Below are 19388 nucleotides of genomic sequence, written 5' to 3' on the forward strand. Positions count from 1 at the left end.
AGATTCATAAAATATTCATACAAATTCGGATGAACAAACTTTTTATATGAAAATTGTAGCTTTCGACAAATCTACAACTTTGTAGTTTAAAACCTTTTCATTTGAAGTTATTTAGATGCCTAAATAATTATCCAGAGTTTTAGACAACAAGGGTTAAAAGGATTAAATATCCTATTACTATTATCAATGATTTACAGGTGAGATGGTAAGGTAGCTACGTGCGAGGTATGAGATCATGATTTCGACGCTTACAAACTGCATGCACGCAAAAAATCTCGTGATTTGTGACTTGCGACCCTATGGGTGGCTCAGGTACAAAATTAATTTTTGTTTTTCCTACGTTGAAAATATTATTTTTTTCTAAAAATAATATCACATAGGGTTTTTATTGAAAACCGTCTGTGCTATGTCATATTATAGATGAATGGTACTGTCTGTGACAAACTCAATATCACAGACATTGTTGCACAGACAGTTTCGTTCCCCATCTGTGATATGCATTAAAAACCGTTTGTGATACCGTGATCTGTGGTAGTGGGGTTATTATCCTTCGGAAGGTCCAAACCTATATAAATTGTTATCTTTTGACACTTGATTCGGCACGAGGTACTATCCCCTATATTCATCACGCACTAGGTGAAAACAGACAAATAAGACACAATTTAGTGACATGTTATTATACGACCCGTCACTTATATAGTCTTAGGTCTGAACTAGACATTGATAGGTCACTGATAACAGGTCATCAGTGACGGGTCATAATATTACTTGTTACTTCTCACATTAGTGACGGGTTATAACTACACTCGTCACTTATGACTTGTGCAGGGAGACATGTCATAAGTGACGGGTCATATTACGACCCGTTAGCAGTTATAAGTGACAGGCCATATTACGACCGTCACTTATGACCTAACATAGGTGATGAGTCTCTCTAGACCAGTCATAAGTGATGGGTCATATTACGACCCATCATTTATGAATGTAATGAAGTGACATGTAATGTTATTCCCCGTCATTTAGTCCCCGTCACCGACGCCGGCTCCCTGGCGTCCTTGTAGCAGACACCGCCTCCCCGCCGTCCCCATCTCTGTCGGCGACGTCGCCTTCCTGCCATCCACGTCGCAAAGGCTGCCTCCCCGCCATCCCTGTCCCCAAAGCCAATGCCGCCTCCCTCCCGTCCCCGTCCCTAGAGCCGACGCCTTCTCCCCACCGTGCCCGTCCTTGTCGCTGATGCTGCCTCCCCATCGCCGAGGCCGCCTCCCTGCCGTCCCCGTCCCCGGATCCGATGTCGCCTCCCCGTCATGCTCATCCTCGTTGTTGACGCCACCTCTCCGTTGCCGAGGCCGCCTCCACACTGTCCCCATCCCCAGAGCCGACGCCGCCTCCCCGCCGTTCCCGTCCCCGGAGCTGACGACGCCTCCCCACCGACACCGACAACTTGGGTGACTAGGTAAAAGCTCTGTTGATGTGGCGAGACACGTCGGCACAACGGCTGAGGTAGCAGTGACATGGTGCATATTGACAAACGAACCTAGGGCATCGGGTGGCTCCAGGAAGCAGTGAGATACACTGGCGGTGAAGGACGTTGGGTCCTTGTCGGTGACGGCGTTCCAGTGGTGGTGAGGCGACAAGGAGCGATGGAATCGACTCCCTACGCGCGGTAGATGGGCCGGGCATGGCCCAGGCGGGAGGGGCGAGTGGCGGTGGCTGCAGGCTGTGCCAGGGCGTAGCCTAGGCAGGAAAAAGGGTGGAGGCTGGTTTGGCTGGGCCAAAGGAGGAGAGATGGGCTGCAGGGGAAAAAGGAAAGAGAAAAGAAAAGAAAATGAAGGAGACTCGACCCGAGGAGGAAAAAGAGAATTTTCTTTTATGAAAGCATTGTTTCAAATACTTTTTTCAAAATTCAAACGGCGAGCCTCGATATTTTCAAAATTTTATTTTTCATACAATAAAACTGTAATGCTTCTACTCAGCATGAAAACAACACATAAAAATAAATACAACCTAAATTAATTATTTAATTTAGAAAACAAATTTCCACTTATAGTTTTGAGACAAGGAAGAACACCTAAATCTAAAGAAGAAATATTTTATTACTATTTTCAAAAAGTTAAAAATTAGGGCGTTATATTTGGCTCTGTATGTGGTTGGTATTTATCCTAGTCTTTTCAGCATAATGTAAATACTCCTTTGTTTGGGTCCTTAGAGTCAGAAGATTAACTCCACATGCTTTAGATAAGTTCGGGGCATCATCTATGGACCCTTTGGTTCGGTGAGTATTTGCTTGAACAAGCCATGTACTCATCCTTTTTTAATAAACTCAGTCGATAGGTTATATATACTGTGTTTTTGTATGCTGCCTAGTTATATGCATGGTTCTTGATTTGCCTGAAATTTGTATGCTTGTGCTATCTTCCTGCCTTGCCCCTGCTAGTGTTATGTCCCACCAGCCGTGGGCATGGTTCCCGCATATTAATTGATATGTATAGAGGTTGCGGCAGAACGCTAGCAGAGGCTATGCAGCAGAAAAACAAGTAAACTGACTTCATGCATGTCGAGAACACGTGCATAAAAAAGATATAACCAAGCATCACCACTTCGCCTGTTGATCATATTCTGTAGCCTGTCCTGTCCACTTTGTCGCTGGGAGAAAATTCTTATCATCGCGTCTACTGTCAGCACGCCCATCCTTTGATGATCTTAAAATCTGCCATCACCACCGAGCATGCGACACCTACTTGCCTAGAAGGAACCTGTCTATTTTTCAGCTAAGGGTCTATTTGTTTCAGTTTTAAATTGTGGCTTTCAGCTTTTACAATTCGAAACTGAAACAAACAGATAGCTTTTGGTTATAGCTTTTTAAAATCTGCTGGTTAGATTGTGGGAATTTGAGAAGCTGATTTTTCTCAGCTTTTGATAGATTATGAAAGTCCATTTTACTAAATTGTTCATCAAAGTTTTTTAGAATCTACAATCTAAAAGCTTTTCACAATCCAGCTTTTTACAATTCAGCTTTTCACAATCCAACTTCTATAAACTGCTTTTCAAAATCTCCAGCTGAAACAAATAGGCCCGAAGATCTTCTCCCAAAAAAATGGCTAGGGTTGGCCCACCTTCTAAGTGCTAGGGTTGACGACATTCAACGGCGGGGCAGCGTCGGCAGTGGATCCCTCGGGAATAGTTTTGTACTGTTCAAGTGGACCCCCGTGAACGGCGCCAACGGGGGAGGATACAGGACCAGGCGGCGGAGACGGCCCTGAGGTGGCGGCGGTACTTGCCGGTGAGAACTCTTGATAATAATTACTGGGCTTGGTTCGGTCGATTTCGTGGGCTCGAGTTGGCAGGACCGTTAGCTTCTTTAGGTCGGCCTGTTGGCGTTAAGATAGGAATATTTTGGATCTTGTGCGAGTTGAGCTCTCGGATTTGACATTTATGTTTAGATTCTGGGAATTATGTGTTGGTATCAGTAATTAGGGATGTTTGATGGTTTAGTTGAAAAGCTTGTGAATTTCTGATCCCCGAATATGTTGGAGAATTCTAAAATACTTGAATTGCGTATTGAGATTTGGTAATTGTGTATGTTATTGTGGTTCAGTATAATTAGGTAGGGGTTTAGGACTTTTCCTGGTACTAAACTAGTCTTGAGACCCTTGTTATTTCTGCAAGTAATAATTTGATAGATTCCACGTGGTAATTTGTGGTCATGATCATATTTGGCTTGGAATTTAGTTGGCTAAGCAAAGTTAGCATATTGACGAAAAGGATAGCTGTTGTTGACTAATCCAAGCAGATCTGCGCTGCACCCTAATTATTTGTTAGTAGATCATCAGGTAAAATGTTTACCCAACTCTTTCTTTGACCACTAAAGAATATACAATTCTTTTGTAGGCCTGATATTTGCACAATAGTTTCTGGATAGAAACACCTTTTTGCCAGTGGTTTAGGTTAGTTCACTAATTATGAATAATTATGGACTGCTTGTGAACTGTGAACATTTTAATATCGTGGGTAGATTAATATGTTACTGCATTTACATGGCTCCTAGTTGGCTATCTAGCTCTTGCGACTGTTCTATTTAATGGTATTTGGCGTTACTCTATATTTTTCTCAAATGTTCTTTATGGGTGGGTACATTAAATGGTTTAATATTCATGCTCATAGATCGCTGATACGATCTCTAGCCGTTTGATGCTTTTTTCACTCCTTGTATAGCTGTAAAGGATTATGTTGTGCTATTTTGCATATATGTTCAATATTTCTGATTTCTCATGTTGCCAAAATTAAAGTAAACTAGATTGGAGCTTATTTTCTATTGACAGCACAATGACTACCTAGGCTTAATAGTGTCCATCTACTCAAATTTGCAGAGAAGTTCACTGTTCATGGGACATTTATCTTCTGGAACAACTGGCTTTTTCAGTATTTGTTTCAATATCTTGTCCATGGATATTTACCCAATCTCTTCATGTACAGGTTTCAGTAGTTGAAGAACAAAAACAGGAGTTTGCGAAATCTGATGATGACAATAAGGCTAGTGATGAAGATCTGTCATCAGAGCCATCAAATGGAAAGATTGATATCAATGATACACCCATGGATGAATCTCAGGTAACAAGATCCTTCAGATGTGACACCATCATTAATTTGCAACAGCTGACGTTGACCTTGGTAATTTACTAATCTGTAATTTCTTTTGCATTATCTATTCCTCATTATTGCCGTTTCAATGTACACGACAGCCATTGTTCTTTTGTTTTTTTATTATCTTATTGATTGGCATCTTTATGCAAACAAAGTTGCTGCCAATTTTCCTTGCCAGAGCATATGGCTTTGCATCCCCAAGCATCAGGCCGTTTATTTTCCCAACTAGCATCCCGGTTTTTGAAGTACAGATATTTACTTCAAATGGCAATCCCCCAGTGCCAATCATGAAGTTCTCATGAGTTGTATAATAGTTGGTATAATTTTAAGCTTCGTATACCATATTCCTTGGTAGAAGTAGCAATAATTCACTGAAGATACCACTTTCCTTTCTGCTACTCAGTCTACAGTTCTACACTACTAACTCAAAAGGATCAACGACCCAATTGCACCCCCACCCCCACCCCCCCCCCCCCCCCCCCAGTTCAAAAAAGGGACACTTCGCCCCTTGACGTATAAAATGGGCCATTTTGGTTCTTGAGGTTTGTATTAGAGTCAAACATACCCTTGAGGTGACATGGCTCTCCACACCAACACATTTGCATCCATTCTCTTGACCTATCTTTGCTGACCCAGCCTGTGTGTCAGAACTTCGATCGAGCAACTCCAGCAGATTGTGTATTAGTCAAACGCGCACTTCAAACAATCAATCGACCCCAGCCAGCTACATCAAGAACTCTGATTTTCAGTGTCTCAGTGGATGCATGTGGGGATGCACATGTGCTTCCTATGCAACCTGTGACTGTGTTCTTGCTCCAAACGTCTGTCAATGATATCCTTGCTGAATTGAGAGAAACATTTGATGTAGATGGTGTCGAAAAACTATATAGTGAGCTGCAGTTTGGCAGCCATCTCACATGCTTAATGAGATTGGGCATGGTTGTCATGGTGTCGCTATAACGATGATATGACGGTGTTGCGGTGGTTTGGGTCTTGCCATGGCGAAGCCACGGTGCCAGCGTCTATGGTGTCCGCCATATAGGTATGGCGTCGTCGTGGCGCTAATATGTCACCGTGTGGCGTCTGTTTTCGTGTGGCGGACACCGTACTGGTTGGGCGGAGGGGATTAGAAGGGGAGGAGAGATCGAGTGGGTCACAAGAAGCGCATCACCTTTACCCACTAGCGATTGGTCCAGTGGTCCTCATTGATCCTCGCCGCTGCCGCCGAGATAGCTCCTTGCCAACGTGCTGCCCTCAGATTCGGCCGACGCGCCACCGGCCGCCCTCAGATCCGGCCGTCGTCCCCGCACTCGTCGTATCCGCCGGCCGCCCTCAGATCCTACATGTTGGATTGTGATCCGAATTTTTGTTGGACCAGACAAGGGACGCCTTCGGCCTATATTCTGGAACAGTCCGTATTAGACTAGAGTCATATATGTTCACCCCTATAAATATATCTTGTAAGCTGTAAGGAGAGCCAAGACGCTCATTGTAATTCCCCGCATTGTACACATCCCTGATACAGTGAAGATTACCGATTGGCGCCCGTGATTTTTTCCCGTAAGGGTTTTTCACGTAAAAATCGTGTCTCGTGTTCAATCCTGTCGTGCTTTATTTCTAACAAGTGGTACCAGAGTCGGATCAAACACACGAGCATAAGAAAAAAAAAAAATCTATTCGCCGTCTGAGTTTTTTCTCTTCGTTCAGTCGACCGATCTCCCGATCGCTGCCGCCGGTCTTTCGCCGATCCACGCGCTTCCCCGCTGCAGGCCGGCGCAAGTCCCGAGATCCGATTGGAACCCGCCCGTCCACCAGAGAAAAGCCAAGTCCACCGGAAAAAAGCAAGCGATTCACCCATCGAATTAGAAGGAAAAAAGAAACAAGTCCTGAGGACACTCAGACGTCCTCACGTGAAGAAAGGAAAAAAAATTAAATTTGCTAGGTGCACACAAGAATCGTACCAGAAGATTGGTTTTGATTTCATTGCTAAGCGTACACGAAGTGTACCAGGACTTCTTCAGTTTATTGCTTGGTGCACACAGATTGTACCAGAGGCGCTACTGATTATTTTTGTTGCTGATTATTCTTCATCATGACTTCTTTAAAGTATGATATTCCACTGCTAGACCGAGATACAAGGTTTTTTCTATAGCAATTAAAGATGCGAGTTATTCTTACGCATACTGATCTATAAGTTGCGCTTGATAATTTTGGAAACAAAGATCAAAAGTCTTGGTCTGATAAAAAAAAGAGAAATGATCGTAAGGCTTTATCACAAATTCATCTTCATTTATCAAACAATATTTTGCAGGAAGTTTTGTATGAGAAAACCGCTGCTGCTTTATAGCTAAAGCTGGAATCGATCTGCATGTCCAATGATCTAACCAGTAAAATGCATCTGAAGATGAAGTTGTTCACGTACAAATTACAGGAGGGTGGTTCTGTGTTGAATCATCTTTCAGTCTTTAAGGAGATCGTTGCTGACCTACAATCTATGGAGGTAAAATATGATGATGAGGATTTGAGTCTTATTCTTTTGTGCTCATTACACAGTTCTTTTGCAAACTTCAGAGATATCATATTATACAGTCATGATACACTAACTTTGAAAGAAATTTATGAGGCCTTGCATGCCAAGGAAAAGATAAACAGATGGTGTCTACTGATGGTTCTACTTCTAATGGAGAAGGTTTGATTGTGCATGACAGGACAAAGGAGAAGAATTTGCATAACAACCAAAGAGATAAAAGTTCGAACGGATATAGGGGTCGTTCAAAGTCCAGAGGCAAAGAAAAATTCTGCAGGTATTGCAAGAAAAATAATCATGACATATCTGAATGTTACAAGTTAAAGAATAAAGAAAAGAGGAAAGGTAAATCTATTGAAGAAGGTAAAGCATCTGTTGCCGCTTCTGATAATAGTTCTGATGGAGAGACTCTCGTTGCTTTTGCTAGATGTGCTAGTAGTGGTGATGAATGGATTATTGACTCTGCTGCGTCTTTTCATATATGCATACATAGAGATTGGTTCACCACTTATAATTCTGTTTAAGATGCTGGTTCTGTTAGGATGGGTGATGACAATCCACGTCCAATTGTTGGAATTAGATCAATTATGATAAAGATGCATGATGGCATTGTTAGAATCTTGACATATGTGAGACACGTTCCAGGTATGAAAATGAAACTTATTTCTTTGAGTACTCTTGATAATAAAGGGTATGATTGGTCAGGTGGAGATGGTATTTTGAAGGTGAAAAAAGGTTCTCTTATTGTAACGAAAGGTGATTTAAAATCTGCCAATTTATATCATCTTCGAGGCACTACAATCACAGGTGATGCCGCTGTAAGTTCACATTCATTATCAGATTCTGATGCTACTAATCTTTGGCATATGCGTCTTGGGTATATGAGTGAACTTGGTTTGGCAGAATTAAGCAAGAGAGGTCTTCTTGATGGACATAGTATCGGCAAGCTAAAATTTTGTGAGCATTGTATTTTTGGCAAGCATAAGAGGGTGAAATTCAACACTTCAGTTCATACAACAGAAGGTATTCTTGATTATGTGCATTCTGATTTATGGGGACCATCTCGTAGGTCTTCACTAGGTGGTTCTCGTTATATGTTAACTATTATTGATGATTACTCGAGAATAGTTTGGCCATATTTCTTGAAGCATAAATCAGAAGCATTTAAAGCATTTAAAGAGTGGAAGGTTATGGTTGAAAGGCAAATCGAAAAGAAGGTAAAGAAGCTTCGCACTGATAATGGGATGGAATTCTGTTCTGATGAATTTGATTCATATTGTAAATCTGAAGGTATTGTGAGACACTACACTGTTCCTAGTACTCCACAACAAAACGGTGTAGCTGAACGTATGAACAGAACTATCATCTCGAGGGCTCGTTGCATATTGTCTAATGCAGGTATGCATAGACGTTTTTGGGCTGAAGTTGCTTCCACAGCTTGCTATCTGATTAATCGATCACCCAACATGGCCATTGATAAGAAAACTCCAATTGAGGTATGGTCTGGTTCTCCAGCTAATTATTCAGAATTGAGAGTTTTTGGTTGTCCTGCTTATGCTCACGTTGATAATGGTAAATTGGAGCCTAGAGCTGTTAAGTGTATCTTTCTTGGTTATAAATCTGGTGTTAAAGGTTATAAATTGTGGAATCCTGCAACACAAAGGTGGTGATTAGCAGTAATGTTGTCTTTAATGAATATGCTATGTTGCCAAATGCTCCTGTTCAGAGTCAGCAGAGTTTGTGTGCAGGTGGAGCATTTTATTAATGCAGAAAGTACACCAGATACCGTTGTCCAAGATACACCTATTGCTGAAAATTTATTTATTGATCATGATTCATCTAGTGCTCCACATCCTTCATCCGTTGTGCAGCCTACATAATATTCTATTATAGTTGATAGGCCTAGAAGGCAAATTAATCCACCCAAGAGGTTAATTGAGGAGTGTAATATTGCTGCTTATGCTCTGAGTTGTGCAGAAGAAGTTGAAGGTAATGCAGAACCTTCTAATTACAATGAGACTATTACTTCTGCTGATTGCAATAATTGGATGACTGCAATGCAAGATGAGATGGAGTCACTTGAAAAGAATGGTACTTGGGATTTAGTCAAATTGCCAAAAGAGAAGAAGCATATTCGTTGCAAGTGAATTTTCAAAAGAAAGGAAGGTATTTCTCCTAATGAAGCAGCAAGGTATAAAGTAAGGTTGGTTGTTAAAGGTTATAGCTAGATTCTAGGTATTGATTATAATGACATCTTCTCCCATATTGTGAAGCATAGTTCTATTCGCATTTTACTCAATATTGCTGCTATGCGTGATTATGAACTTGAGCAATTAGATGATAAAACTGCATTTTTACATGGAGAGTTAGATGAAGATATTTATATGGATCAACCTAAAGGTTTTGTTATTCCTGAAAAAGAAGATTTTGTGTAAATTAAAGAAATCTCTTTATGGTTTAAAGCAGTCTCCTAGACAGTGGTACAAGAGGTTTGACTCATTTATGCTCTCTAATAGTTTTAAGCGTTCTAATTATGATAGCTGTGTCTATTTGAAGACTGTTAATAGTTCAGCTATTTATTTGCTTCTCTATGTCGATGATATGTTGATTGCTGCAAAGGATAAATCAGAAATAGCCAAATTAAAATCATAGTTGAGTAATGAATTTGAGATGAAGGATATAGGTGCAGCAAAGAAAATTCTTGGCATGGAGATCATTAGAGACAGGAAAGTTAGCAAGTTATATCTTAGTCAGCAAGGTTATTTTGAGAAGGTTCTTCGTCGTTTCAATATGCATGATGCAAAACCAGTGAGTACTCCATTAGCTACTCATTTCAAATTATCTTCAGCTCTATGTCCTGAGTCAGAGTATGATATTGAGTACATGTCTAGAGTTCCATATTCTAGTGCAGTTGGTTCACTTATGTATGCCATGGTCTGCTCTCATCCTGATATATCTCATGCACTGAGTGTTGTTAGTAGATTCATGGCTAATCCTGGCAAAGAGTATTGGAAAGCTATTCAGTGGATTTTCAGATATCTGCGTGGTAGTTCTAATGCTTGTTTGCAGTTTGGAAAATCTGGAGATGGACTTGTTGGTTATGTTGACTCAGATTATGCTGGTGATTTGGATAAGAGGATATCTCTCATAGGTTATGTTTTCACCGTTGGTGGTTGTGCTGTTAGTTGGAAAGCATGTTTGCAGGCTACTGTTGCTTTATCAACTACTGAAGCTGAATATATGGCTATTTCTGAAGCATGCAAAGAAGCTGTTTGGTTGAGAGGTTTGTATACTGAGCTTTGTGGAGATAATTCTTGCATTAATATATTCTGTGATAGTCAGAGTGCTATTTACCTTACAAAGGATCAGATGTTTCATGAAAGAACAAAGCACATTGATGTGAGGTATCATTATATTCGAGATGTCATTGCTCAAGGTGATATTAAAATATGCAAAATAAGTACTCATGATAATCCTGCTGATATGATGACAAAGCCAGTTTCTGCTATTAAATTTGAGCTATGCTTAAGTTTAGTTGGTGTTACAGTTTGAGTCCTAGAGACTTTTGGCGTCGGTGATATTTATTATTGAAGGGAGTTTATTGATGATTCTTTATTTGCTACAAGATGGAATTCGTCTCAAGGTAGAGTTTGTTGGATTGTGATCCGAATTCTTGTTGGGTCAGACAAGGGACACCTTCGGCCTATATTCCAGAACAGTCCGTATTAGACTAGAGTCATATGTGGTCACCCCTATAAATATATCTTGTAAGCTGCAAGGAGAGCCAAGACGCTCATTGTAATTTCCTGCATTGTACACATCTCTGATATAGTGAAGATCGCCGATTGGCGTTCGTGATTTTTTTCCGCAAGGGTTTTCCACGTAAAAATCGTGTCTCGTGTTCGATCCTGTCGTGCTTTATTTCTAACACTACCCGTCTCCGACCACCATCCCCAAGTTGAAAGTCCGCTGCTCCCGTCGCCCGAGCAAGCCTCCTCCGTCGCCCGAGCCGGTCACCTCCTCTGCCTGGAAGTCCACCGCCTCCCCCGCCTGGAAGTCCGCCGCCCCAGTCGCCCGAGCCGGCCCCCTCCGCTGCCCAAGTCGGAGGCATCGGTGTGTATGGCGGCGCCACGCCACGCGCTATGTCGCTGTAACGTTGTGAAGGTGGTAGGTCACCACGCCTCGTCACGTCGCCGTAACAACCATGAGATTAGGCGTGTCTTGCTCATCACGGTTCCTGAAGAAGTACCACCTCCCCTCGTGCGAGTCCTAAATTCATATTTTGAGTTACCACTGATTATTCGTGCATAGATTCAAACGGATGTGGCATGTTTCATGAATAATGAGACGTGAGTTACCACTTTTATCTGATCATGGAAGACACACGTCATCATAAGTGATCTCGAAGCAAATCCAAGACAATCCGAAACATGCCACATCCATTTGAAGTGGAGCATTTACAAGGGATATATACTTTGAAGTTCCTGTGAAGTCCTATCAAATTCGTCCATGCGAAATAGGTTTTTAGTTTTGATACTTATCAATAGCTCCCACATCCCAACCTATCAATTATACCGTTTGTGAATATTTTGTCATTTGCAACTGCAGCAGCTTAGTTTTCCCTCGTGCTGACTTCATCCCCTTTTATGTCATTTGACTGTTTCATTCCTAACTGCTGTATTCAATTTATATGGTCGTGTTTTGTTTTTAGAGTCTCTCAATTTTGTAAGGATAGAAAAAGTCCATCAAGAACTTAAATAAACTGTCCTGTTTCAGGCATCAGATGAGGATGCTTGAGATTCCGGCAAAAATGGTGGTGGAACAGACCTAAATTTGAATTTAGGTTTGAAAGACCCGGACGGTGATAATGAAGGTGATACAGGAGAGCAACACGAAGCGGCAAGGAATGCAGACAGAAAATAGATTGAAGAGGAAATCCGTAGCCCCTGACCTTGAGATGAGAATGTAACCGGCTGTTTGTTTCCTTCTCGAATTCTTTGCTATATGCCTTTGGGCGTGTAACTTTAGTTACATTGTCATCGTAGAGACAATTCAACAATATCGATTACAGGACCTGCAATAGTAATTTTAGTTACATTCTCGAATCCTTGGTTTCATTGGCTGGTGATGTTCAGAATCGGAAAACTTGTCTCCAGAACACATTGCTTCGCTGCAAGCGGATCGGACAAGTGAAACCAAGGATTGAAAAACTGGATACACTGAAAATCCCTGATTACCAGCTGATTGCCGGCGGCGAATATGATATTTCGGATTTTGATATTTGACCATCTACTGCTGCGCAGGACAACAGACAGCCACCTTATTCGACGAAAGTATACAAAAAAAATCAATACATATGTTGGCTAGATAGGAATATTCAATCATATGCAGCAAAATTCAATGCTTCTTTCAATACTTCCATCGCTAAAAATGTTGTTAGGTGCCATCACTGCTATAAAAAAAATGAGAAATCAATGGCACGTGTTTGTTATAGCTAATTGTGGGATATTGCTTCAACCGTTGGTTGTTACGTGCCTTTTTCAGTACACTTCAATTTTTTTAGTCTGAACTAATACTTGCCATTACCCTAAAAAACACTTTGCCTATTCTATCTTCTATTCTACTACTCCCCTGGTCTCCTCTCTTTCACCTCAACAAAGCCAAAATAAAATAAAATTTTCCAAATTGATCCTACATCGTCACCGTTCCTCTCGATCACAAAAAATGAAGCAGTAACATTTTCTCCGCCTGAACGCAGGAACGTGAGGAAATTTTACGCTAAATTCAATTATATATTTCATAGAATCATCGATATGTCAAACTGATAAGCAAGATAATTTGATATTCAGTCGGTGTATAACTATATATCTCATTCAGCACAGTATCTCAACAAACCACGATCGTATAGTATTCAGTCTGATGGGAGCGTTTCGTTCAAAGCACAAACCTGAATGCCATGCTCATGTCAGTATTCCTGTTTATGCCGCATGTACTCATCTCTGGCCAACAATTTCAGGAACGTACCTGGGCTCCAATCATGTTTTTAGTACTGACCGGATAAAAAACGACGAATTTCTGGACTAGTAGAACAAATTGGCTCGATGAACATGCTCATCATAACAAAAATGGTGATTTGTACTACAAATCTGCTTAAGACATAACCTATGAAATATGCTCATCCAAGCAAAAAAGGGCAGTCACTCTGAGTTTATTCGGACTTGCTTCATTTCTCCTCTGGCTCTTCTTCAATTGGACCACCTTCAGTGACACCAACTTCAGCAGGACGGAGAACACGCTCATGTAACATGTAGCCAACCTGAAATATGATACAAACCATTATTGTTAGAAAGGCAATAACACAAAATACAGTTTTGGAGGGTGGAAAAATGCTGGTGCAGCAATTAGGTCTCAAAACTCCACTTCACAGTATTGTTAAACATTTTCAGGAGTTCGGTTATCCTAAGGTTCATCATCTCTTGAACAGTTGAGGATTCCATCTGTTCGTTGAGGGTGAAATTCAAGACTTTCAAGTATATACGTATAGAGCAATTCAATTGCCTCTAAGGTTGCACAGGCCCCTTAGAACTTGCATCTTCACATAGATCCACCTATTCCTAAACTAGTACAAGTCGATGGCATACCATCTACTGGCCTTGCAAACCTTAATGTGTGAAAACCCTGGTGCAAATGAGGATAGGATGACGATGCCTAAGAGATGGTGCATAGTAGGAATAGTAAATGGAGCAATGTGTGATCCACAAAGGAAAATTAGAAGTTGTCAAGGTATTCATCCCTTTAACAAAATGTAAGACTACCATGATATTCATATGGTGCCATTTACTCAGCATTAAAAGAGAGGATTGTCTGAATTCTTAACTCTGAAGCTATTTATAGAATGCAGTTCAGGGACCTAGTAGTTTCTACCTTCTAATGTCGCTACTGCCCTCTTTGTATTTAATTTTTTCAAACACTGATAACTATGTGAAGCTATTCTTACTATTTCGCCATCGCATCTTATATGTATCAAAGTATGAGACTGCATCCTACTTGTTCACTAGAGAAAAGCTAGATTCTTTATAACCCTTTTTTAGATGTAATGTATAACATTTTATTTGTTCATCGTTTAGTCTACATAAAAGCCCACATGTTTTCAAGTGATGACTGTATTCTAAGCTTTTCAAGCTTTCACGATGCAACTCATATTCTTGAACTCAACACTCATTCTATTTGTCAGGCCAGCTTCATCCAAATATACTGTAAAAACATATGCTCACAAATATATAGCTTTATCAAACCCACAGGTTTTCAAGCAGTGGCTGTATTCTAAGCTTTCATGAAAAATTATTTTCTTTACTATTTTTCAGGCAAGCTTCATTCACATATACTGTAAGGCAAACTTAAATTCACCAACAGTGCAAGGTCAACCACTGAATCTCAACAAGCTATGATTTCCAGAGAAACAAAAAAAAAAAAAAAAACAACAAAACTAACTAAAAATGCATACCTTCACAACCGCAGCAATAGTCCCTGATGGTTTTGAAGGATCAGGTATTTGGAAAAGAGCATAGTGCTTATTTGGATCAAATTTTTCATTCAGAGGATCAAACTTTTCAACTCCAAACTTCTTGAAGACCTGCACACATTACTTATTAGTGTCAGATATGGTAGTACTGTCAAATATGTATGCATGCATGAGAAAGGGAGCAAAAGAGATGTAGAAAGGAAAGATATGTTATCTACTGATATTCGAAGCAAAGACAGCATAGTTCATATTTATTATGACCGATGCAGGGGAAATTAGAGACGAAATACCTCTCCAAGTTGCTTCTCAGTCATCTCAACACCCTCTAGTAGGGTTTTTAGTAGTGGCACAGCTTCATCAGAATTATTAGATGTATCTATCTTCGAGAAACTTTCCTTAGCAACAGATGATGCCCGAGACAAATTGTCCGCAACATCTAACAAGCTCTTGGAGAAGCTCTGTGTATAAAAACTATAGTGTAAGAGCGAATTTCCAGGGATAAGTGAAATGTAACATACTCCAGGTAAAACAAAAACCCACAAATCAAACTAGGAGATATGAAACACACACCTGTATGGCATACTTCTTGGAGTTGTCAGATTCACGCTTTGTTCTGGCAATGACGTTCTCCATCTCTGCATAGCTGCGTAATACCTTATCCTTCATATCTTTAATCTCCTCATCCTTGGACTTCAACAATTCGTCTTTCTCAAGAAGTAGCTTCACGAGGTCCTCCCTTGATAGGTCCAGGTCTTCTGAATCTGAATCAGAAAATGCAGTTCGTTTAGTAGCTCTCCTCCTCGGGTTACGTTGGGATATGGAATCTTGGGAACCTGCTTCCTGTGCCTTCTCAGTTCCAGGCACGTTATTGGCTTCATTTGAAGCTTCAGTATTCGCCCCAGCACTTTTATTTCCTCCATCATCTTGTTGAGGGGCAGAAGTTGAAAATCCAAACCTTTGAAAGGGCCATGTTGAGTATCGCACTGGTTGATTTAACTTAGGAATGACCTGTTTGTGAAATAACTAAGTTTATTCAACAGTACAAAAGACGAAAAGCAAAACAAAGATTCATATTCCGCGGTCGCCCGTTCAATTTTTTATCCAGCGGCAACCCTCATTGACAATTTGATATACGCTAGCAAATATCCGGGCAATCCGAGGGATCCATTCCAATCCATGACATCTAAAGCGTAAACCCTAGAACAGTAAAGCTGCCCAAATTCTCCTGACGGAATACCAAGTGAGCGCGTCAATACACACGGGAATCGCATCAATAACGTCACCTTGATGAAAGCAAATTACTCTACAAACTGTAAACCCCGCAACAAGAGAACAACCTCCACAAACTATCAAGGCAACCACCCGACCCTCAGCCTCCTCCAGAGGGCTACACGACGAAACCCTCGAAACCGACCGTTTGCAAATACACACGCAGCGCCATAAGATCAAATTTGACAAGCAACTCGCGCCCGCGAGCCTCGCACGGAGAGTAGAAATCCCACCTTGATCGAGGCGCAAGGCTCCGCCGCAGCCAGCGCGGACGCCCCAAGGAGCGACGCCGCGTCCGGCCGCCCCCGCGTCACCCACGCCGCAGAGGAGGCGACGCCCTGTCTGGAGATTCGCGCGAGGAGGCGCGCGGCCGCCGCCATCTTATTCGGCCGGAATCGAGGCGAGAGACGAGGAGAAACAATGGATTTGCGGCGAGAAGTTTTCAGGGAGGAGAGAGAGAAAGGTGGAAGGGTCTGGAAGGGTTTTGCGCCGCTTGGAGAAGGGGATATTTCTGAAAAGACAGTTATGCCCAGGGTTTGAAAACAAGTTAATTTGGTCCGCACCGAATTATAAATTTGACCAGTTTTCGAATTAAAATTTTAAAAAATTAAAAACAAAAAATCATATTTTTTTTAAAATACTAGAGACAATTTTAAGATCTTATTTGATTTTTTTTTAAAATAATGTCATATGTATTATATTTTATATGAAGGAAGTTTGAAAAAAGAAAAAAATACTGACATGAGTCGTATGAACGGCTCATCATATTAAAAAAAAATCTTAACATGCAAATTCGTATTTTTCTTATATAGGATCTTAAGAGGATCTTTAAAATTTGTTTCACTTCATTTAGAGTTTTATTAATTCTCATTGATTTTTACAAAATTCACAAGTATAAAGTGAACATGTTAAGAAACAACACTGTAATTAACCTTTTCACATCTATCATTATTTTTCCTACATAAAATATAATATAAGTAAATTAATAAAAGTAGTGTCATTAATTTTGGAGGTGTGATGGGTTAGTTATGAATTAATCTAGTTGTAACATATTTACACAATAATGCATGTTACAATAACTATTCTATGAGTTCATGTATTTTTAAAAGACATAGGATCAAGTAAGAAGATTAAAGAATTAGTTTCATGATTTTTGGATTAGCAAAGAATTAACTGTGCATTTAATTAGGTTTAGCAAATACATTTTTTCACATAAAATGTTCAACTTTTTATAATTATAAATACCTTTATCATGTAGAGCACGTTACAAGAAAACTAACAAAATTTGTTTCACTTCATTTCAAGCTCATATGAATTAATTATTGATTTTACAAGATTGAATTATTGTTTGTTTTTCCTTGAACTTTATTGAAATTTGATAAAACCGAACGATTTTTTCATGAAAAATGTGCGATTTTCATAGGAAATCGAGAAGTTTTCGACAACAAATAAAATGCGGGAAATGTGGTCAATTTTCGGAAGAATTTAGTCGGTTTTCGGTTGAATTCAACCGGTTAACAAATCGTCGAGCCGGTTAACGAATGGTCGATTTGACCGGACTTTGCCTCGGTCAAACCAGTTTGATCGGTTGAATTTGGCAAAATTATCACTGAATTTTGACTGCATTTCATGATATTTGTGAATTTTGAAAATTCACTGGGTCTGTTTTTTGAATGTCAAACGAATTTGTGAACCTTGGTTATGCCCTGTGCTACTGAGCATTGAGTTGGAGAGTGTTTGCGTCTTTTCTAGGACGGGCACACGGGCCTAAGATTTCACCCACGAGCATGTCGGATCGAGTACCCGCAAAGTCACATGTCGGGTGCGGGTGTCACAGTTCGTTTACTGGTGTCGAAAATTTGTTCCTGACAATGTGTCAGGAAAATAACGGGGTTACCTTCGCATATTAGAGATCAAACATGAAGCGAGGTACACGCAATGCATACATATTCAGTCCTTCGATTGGAGTGATATCCTAAGTCCCGTGTGAATGATTATATATATGTATTCACCTGAGTACTAACAATGTGGCTAACCTATTACAAGGAGTACATCAGATCTAATCTAACTTATGGCTAACTTCGTCGAGTTCCTCCTACGTCAAGCTCCTGATGCTTGTCTCGAGTAGCAAAAAAAAAGTCTCTTTAGGAGGATTTGGGTCCCTGCCTTATACAGGGGTGATGTATTACCTCCTATCCATCCGTAATCGATAGCGAGTTCTTCTTGTCATCTAACTAGATAAAAATGTTATAGATACTAGTCTTCTCAAGTTGGCTAAGCAATCGAGGCCTTCTTAATATACAACTTCTAGATTCCGGAAGTAGCAGGTAGCGCAGATTTGGTTCCGTAATATCCAGAGTTGTTAAATACGCATATGTTATACCCTGTCTGTATATGGTATATTCCTTATGCGTATATACCCTAGAGTTAGATATTTGATAGTAGTCCCCTAATTCTACTCAACAGGGAGGATTCTCTGTAAACGCCTACTCGAGTACCGCCAAGTCCAAGCCTGGTCGAGTAAGGTAGATCAAACTTATAGTCAAAAGAATCAAATAAGAAGATGCTCTTCTCTAAGCATCGAGTGAAAACACTTTTAGATCGAGCGCCCTGTTGTTATCCACACTCGAGACTTAAGAAGGGCCATAATATCAACTTATTGACATCCATATCTGAGTAAAGTTAAAAAACCTTTTAAAATTTGAAACAATGAGTACATGAGCATTTAATGCTCGTAGAATATAGATGGACATGCAGAGATCCGCACATTGTCATCATGTCGCTTTTCACGCCGATTGAAGTGGGCGACTTTGCCTTGGGGGTGCTTGACACTATCTCCAACAAGCTACGGCATCCAAAAGATTTCACCTTCTTCCGTTGAGTTTGCACCTCATGGCGTGAAGTGTGTAGGATGGGAATTCGCTCCATGGATCCTGAAAAGACCATTCGTGCACAAGGATGGATTGGTGGAGGTCCATCGCCTGGGAAGTGAAGCAGTTTTCGACCTTCGCTTCCGGGGTTTAGTCGGTGACAGCTGGGACGGAGCCTTGAACGTGCTCTTGATCGTCATTGAGCGAGGGCGTAAGATCAAAGTTAGGGTAATTAAACCGGTGACCGGATGGTTCTGTGATCTCCCATTGGTTTCCTATGATGCGTTCTGGGTGAACTTGGAGGGGTTTACAATTCATAAGGATGGGAAATTATTCATCATCATTGTGACAAGTATGTTGTTCTTTCATCTTCAGATGACAAAGGGAGTGCACGTTTATCTTATCAACGGACCACTAGGGTGGTTTCAGATATCTAGTGGCAAGTTTTGGTGGTGTATTTCGGATTTTCTGGATTGAGTGGCTTCAGAGGATCCATCGGGAGATGTGGCAACATTGGAATAATCGATACGCGAGTTTGAGATCTGGCAACTTGGTCTGA

At 40.7% G+C, this 19388-nt stretch overlaps 1 protein-coding gene and 1 pseudogene across 2 annotated transcripts; one reads left to right on the plus strand and one right to left on the minus strand.

Moving 5' to 3' along the window:
* The first annotated feature begins 299 nt into the window (after nt 1–299).
* LOC133898551 (uncharacterized) lies at nt 300–12273 on the plus strand (annotated as a pseudogene).
* A 781-nt stretch (nt 12274–13054) lies between these two features.
* On the minus strand, nt 13055–16452 carry LOC133899600 (grpE protein homolog 2, mitochondrial-like). Of its 2 annotated transcripts, XM_062340608.1 has the most exons (6): nt 16193–16450; nt 15524–15698; nt 15261–15451; nt 14981–15148; nt 14673–14801; nt 13055–13484 (listed from the first exon to the last, which is right to left on the minus strand). In XM_062340608.1, the coding sequence occupies exons 1-6, from the start codon at nt 16337–16339 to the stop codon at nt 13392–13394; spliced, it is 903 nt and encodes a 300-aa protein (XP_062196592.1). In that variant the 5' UTR covers nt 16340–16450; the 3' UTR covers nt 13055–13391. The 2 variants fall into 2 exon arrangements, with proteins under 2 accessions (XP_062196592.1, XP_062196591.1); XM_062340607.1 differs by having other exon boundaries at nt 15261–15698; nt 16193–16452.
* Nucleotides 16453–19388: the final 2936 nt, after the last annotated feature.

This window comes from Phragmites australis, chromosome 18 (assembly GCF_958298935.1).
Source record: "Phragmites australis chromosome 18, lpPhrAust1.1, whole genome shotgun sequence".
Taxonomy (NCBI): Eukaryota; Viridiplantae; Streptophyta; class Magnoliopsida; order Poales; family Poaceae; genus Phragmites; species Phragmites australis.